Source organism: Hipposideros armiger, unplaced genomic scaffold (assembly GCF_001890085.2).
Source record: "Hipposideros armiger isolate ML-2016 unplaced genomic scaffold, ASM189008v1 scaffold_226, whole genome shotgun sequence".
Classification (NCBI taxonomy): domain Eukaryota; kingdom Metazoa; phylum Chordata; class Mammalia; order Chiroptera; family Hipposideridae; genus Hipposideros; species Hipposideros armiger.
Window position 1 is genome coordinate 103,774 of NW_017731576.1, and position 3,887 is coordinate 107,660.

At 51.4% G+C, this 3,887-nt stretch overlaps 1 protein-coding gene across 1 annotated transcript in view; it reads right to left on the reverse strand.

The window, feature by feature from the left end:
• The window catches only part of RAB6B (RAB6B, member RAS oncogene family), a 56,874-nt gene that overhangs the window by 23,840 nt on the left and 29,147 nt on the right, over positions 1 to 3,887 (reverse strand). Inside the window, exon 2 of the mRNA XM_019654580.1 lies at positions 759 to 817. Coding sequence (XP_019510125.1) covers positions 759 to 817 — 59 coding nt within the window. The remainder of the gene's footprint in view (positions 1 to 758; positions 818 to 3,887) is intronic.

A 3,887-nucleotide genomic window follows, 5' to 3' on the forward strand; every position in this document is an offset into this window, starting at 1 on the left:
AAAAAAAGGAGCCCCTTGCACACCGCTGCCCAGGCTCTGCCCTGGCATCTCATAAAGAAGTGGAGCTGGTAAAGGGGCTGCCCTGTGCCAAGCTCTTCTCCCCTCTATCGGGCTGCTGCCCCTTATCCCACCCTCAACAACTGCCCTGGGTAGAAGGTGCTAGAACCTGGAAATAGTGAGCATGCACAGCCCATCCACCTGGTCACTCTCTCAGTCTCATTGCAAAGAGTGGCAGAACGGCTGGAGCCATCGCCTGACTGGGCAGTGCCGCTGAGCTGCAGCCAAGGGGAGGCCTGAGAGGGGCAGTGGCATTCAACCAGATCAGACAGGGGCGGGCGTGGTGGAGGAACAGGAGACTCTCCCCTGAGGTCCCTCCTGCCCTCCTGCCAGCCCCTGCAGCCTCTGAGAAGGCCGTCCTCCCCACAGAGCTCTGTTCACAAGGTCACACTGTCCCGCATCCCATCCAGCAACAGTCAGAGACACCACTGCAGCCAAGCGGCGCTTTTCCTGAAGGCAAAGACCCAGCTCCACTGGCAGGATTTTATTAAAAGTAAGCAGCCAAATCATTGTGGAGCTTTTTTTTATCTCAGCTCATGGCTCAGCAATATTCCTGTCATCTTCTGGTAGTTTAGTTCCACGTGATTAAGCAGAGAGATGTGTTTTTCCTTTCAACCAAATGAGGGTGAGAAAAATCCATTACTGAGTATTTACCAGGAACCTCTAGAAAGGAGGAATGGAAACNGTACCCAGGGCCTCACCTGGTACGTGTTGTCAAAGCTGTCGTACATGAACCGTGTGATCAGAGACGTCTTCCCGACTGCAAAACAAGAAGAAGACAGGGGTTCAGCCATGGCATCTGAGCTAGACTCCTCTAAACACATTTCATGGGAAGAAAACATAATGAAACAAAAAAAAGCCCAGAGGAAAAGATGAGATGCAGGAACAGAAGCGGGAGGCGAACTCCGGGAGAGGAACCCCGAGCAAGGTGGGCTGCAGGGAAGTGCTTGCCAGGCAGCAAGGAGGAGGCCTCCCTCTGCTCTGTGAATCCTTACCACCCAAATCCAGGCCTTCCTTGACCCACAAGAGCCCAGCTGAAGCAAGAGCCATATATGAAGAATCAGAGCAAGTGGGTGTAAGACAGATGCTCCTCTCACACCAGCCCACGTTCACCTGGAAATACTGCCTTGCCACTGGTCACAGGTTGGGAGGGAGGCGTGCTCTTTAGTTCCCATTCATTCAGCCTGGGGACTGGGCAGGAAGGTGCTTTCCAAGGCACCAGGGGGCAGGGGGAGTACATGGGTCATTCCCCAGAGCCTCTCATGGGCAGGAGTATTTTTTGTCGTTTGTGCCTTACTGTCCTCCAGCTCCTTGCAGGATGTTTGTTTAGCATCCCTGGACCTCACTGGGTAAATGCCAGCAGGATCCTGTCATTGTGACTCCTCTCCCCCATTTGCAAATACCCTCTACGTGGCAGTAACACCCCCAAATGAGAACCACTGCCATGGCTAAGAGAACCAGGAAGTCTCTTGGGAATCCCACAAGTGCTGCTAATTTCCCAAACTGCAAGGTTTGGCTTCTGACCTAACCCTGTGCAGGTCCCGGGGGCCCAGCAGTGGCAGAAATGCCTACTACAGCATTTCTACCACCTGGAAAGGGAGGAAAGGTGATAAAGGAACATCTGTTAGGTCAGGCCCAGCATGGAGTGTTTCTCTACACGGTCCCCCATGAGTCTCTGCCGTGGCCCCAGGAGGCTCAGAAGGGACTGGCCCAGCTGAATTTGGCTCAGAGCCCCTTCTGCTCCAGGCTACCGGAAACAGACAACCCTGGGAGGGAAAGCGAAACAGCCAGCACCTTCCAGTTCTCCATTCTGCCTCTCCCTAATTCCCAGATGGGGTGTCCACAGAATGGGCCTGACGGAGTGGCTGGATACTGCCCGGACGGAGCAGGGCAACCCGACGGGGCTCCCCTGGGCAAGGTCCTTTCCCTTCTGAAGCCACAGTAATGCACCAAGTAACAGACACGGGCAGCCATCTCCTGACAGCCAGCCTTCGTAAGGGAAAGACAACTGTCTCCTAGCCAGAAGGAACATCTCGCGAATTGTGCTTGGGGCTAATTTAGCCTCAAAGGCGGCTCCATCTTTGACCCAGAGTTGGTTAGCGGATTCAAATCCTAGCTGGGGTATCGTTTAGCTGCGTCATTTTGAGGTGGTCACCGCCCCTCTTTACCTCAATGCCTCATTGAAAAATGGGTATAATAACATCAAAGATTTCAAAAGGCAGTAGCAGAAATTAAATGAGATAATGAAAGTTCTAAGCACATAGGAAATGCTTAAAAGTAGAAGGAGGTAGCAGGTAACTGAGATAGCTGAGGCAGTTTCCAGAATATCAGACAAAAAAACAAAACAAAACAAAAAGAATACCACAACACTTGTAATATTTCACCTTGCCCAACATGTCTCTTCATTTGGCTATTCCTGATTCGTATCCTTTATAATAAAACTGTAGTCTTAAATGCAATACAGCGCTTTCCTGACTTTTCTGAGTTGGAATCTGAGAAGGGTCATGGGAACCCCTGGATTTGTAGCCAGTTGGTTAGAAGTGTGGTGTCCCTGGGAACCCCCACATGCAGCTGGCATCTTAAGTGGGGAGCAGTCTCATTGAGGACTGTGCCTTTAAACCTGGGGAGCCTGATGCCAACTCTGGGTAGGCAGTGCCAGCATGGACGGCAGTACAGCAGCTAGTGTCAGACTAGCCACAGTTCTAGAAGAACATCTCTGGGGTGAGCAGAAATGCACCCAAGGTCTCTTCTAATTTTACCTGGAAACCGCCCTTTGAGCTCTTGATAGGCATTTAAGCTGTAAAGTGTTGCTTTAAGTCTCCCCTTGAATTTTATGTGAAGGTGAGAAGTAGGGGCTTTCCACACAGAAAGGTCTGGCTGGAAACTGCTAAGGGAACCCCAGATTAAAAAGATGAAGTCAAGGAGAGCACAGTTTCCTTCTTTTCCAAGAGACAACAGAATATTACCACCTCCTCAGGAAGAGAGGCATGGTGGGGCCCAGTGGTAAGTAACTTCCCTAGGTAGTGACAGTCCGCATCTTATGCCTGGGGGAAAAGGGGCCAGCATCAGGGAGCCAGGTGGGAAGATGGCAGGAAGACACAGGTTCTTTTCTCCCAACAGGTTCTTCCCTGAGGCAACTTGAAACCGGTGGGGAGGAGACAGTGAAATCACAAAAAGCCACAAAAGGAACAGGGGGTTCATGGAGTAGCTAAGAACTAAGGAATCCCTACAGGGGTTTCTCATGCCAAGTCGGCCCTCTGGAGACACCAGCCACTGGCAGTGGATTAGCACTGACTCATAGGATGGAAGGAGAAAATTCCAAGAAAACAAGTTGCTTATTGGGGCTGTGCAGGAGGAACTGGTAAGTGTGGGGTCCGGGCCACAACCCACATTTTCTGAGCGTTCCCACAGTAATCATCAGAGGCAACACATGAACCCTGTATTTACAGAGCATGTTCCAGGCATATGCCAGGCATGGGTTTACATGAGTAAAACAGACGAGACAAGACACCTGCCATCTGAAGCTTGCAGGATTCTATGCTTGCAGCAACACTGTGCGAAGCCCCTTGCACTACCCCATTTAGTCCTTGACTCTGAAGCGGGTACTCATGTCATCTCCATTTTATACAAGAGGGAATGAGTGGACAGCAACCTGCCCAAGGACAGCGCTGAGTGGGGCCAGGATGACGTGGCCCGACTAGGAACTGAGCTCCTATTCCCAACCCTTCTTGGCATCTTTGAGTCAAACTGGGATTCAGGGTTCTGCCAGGTCATGATTGCTACCACTGTGGATGTCACGGAGTTCCCGGGAATAGCCCCCACCAAGCCAA